The 286-nt window shown below is 54.5% G+C and overlaps 1 protein-coding gene across 1 annotated transcript in view; it reads left to right on the top strand.

Moving 5' to 3' along the window:
- The window catches only part of FGD2 (FYVE, RhoGEF and PH domain containing 2), an 8,181-nt gene that overhangs the window by 4,965 nt on the left and 2,930 nt on the right, over positions 1-286 (top strand). The window contains 1 exon segment of the mRNA XM_010021979.1: positions 97-155. Coding sequence (XP_010020281.1) covers positions 97-155 — 59 coding nt within the window.

Below are 286 nucleotides of genomic sequence, written 5' to 3'. Positions count from 1 at the left end.
CTGTGTCCAGGGGAGGGCAGCAGCCACCACACACGTGGTGGCAGGGAGAGACCAGGGGCTTTTCTTTAACCTTCTCCATTTCTCTCCTTGTCACAGAGGCCCTGGAGATGATTTTTATGGTGGCCAAGCACTCAAACGCAGCTATCGCCGAGATGGTGAGTGCCTGTCCCAGCTGGAAGTGCTTTGCTGCTCATGGCACAGTGATTTGCCAGTTTCCTTTGTAGCCTTCATTGCTGTGCCATGCTCTGAATGGGGCAGGAGCACTGAGGGTTAAGCCGAGGACATT

This window comes from Nestor notabilis, unplaced genomic scaffold, assembly GCF_000696875.1.
Source record: "Nestor notabilis isolate BGI_N333 unplaced genomic scaffold, ASM69687v1 scaffold19449, whole genome shotgun sequence".
Taxonomy (NCBI): Eukaryota; Metazoa; Chordata; class Aves; order Psittaciformes; family Psittacidae; genus Nestor; species Nestor notabilis.
The sequence above is the reverse complement of the archived record's forward strand: the minus strand, read 5'-3'. Positions and strand labels throughout refer to the sequence as shown.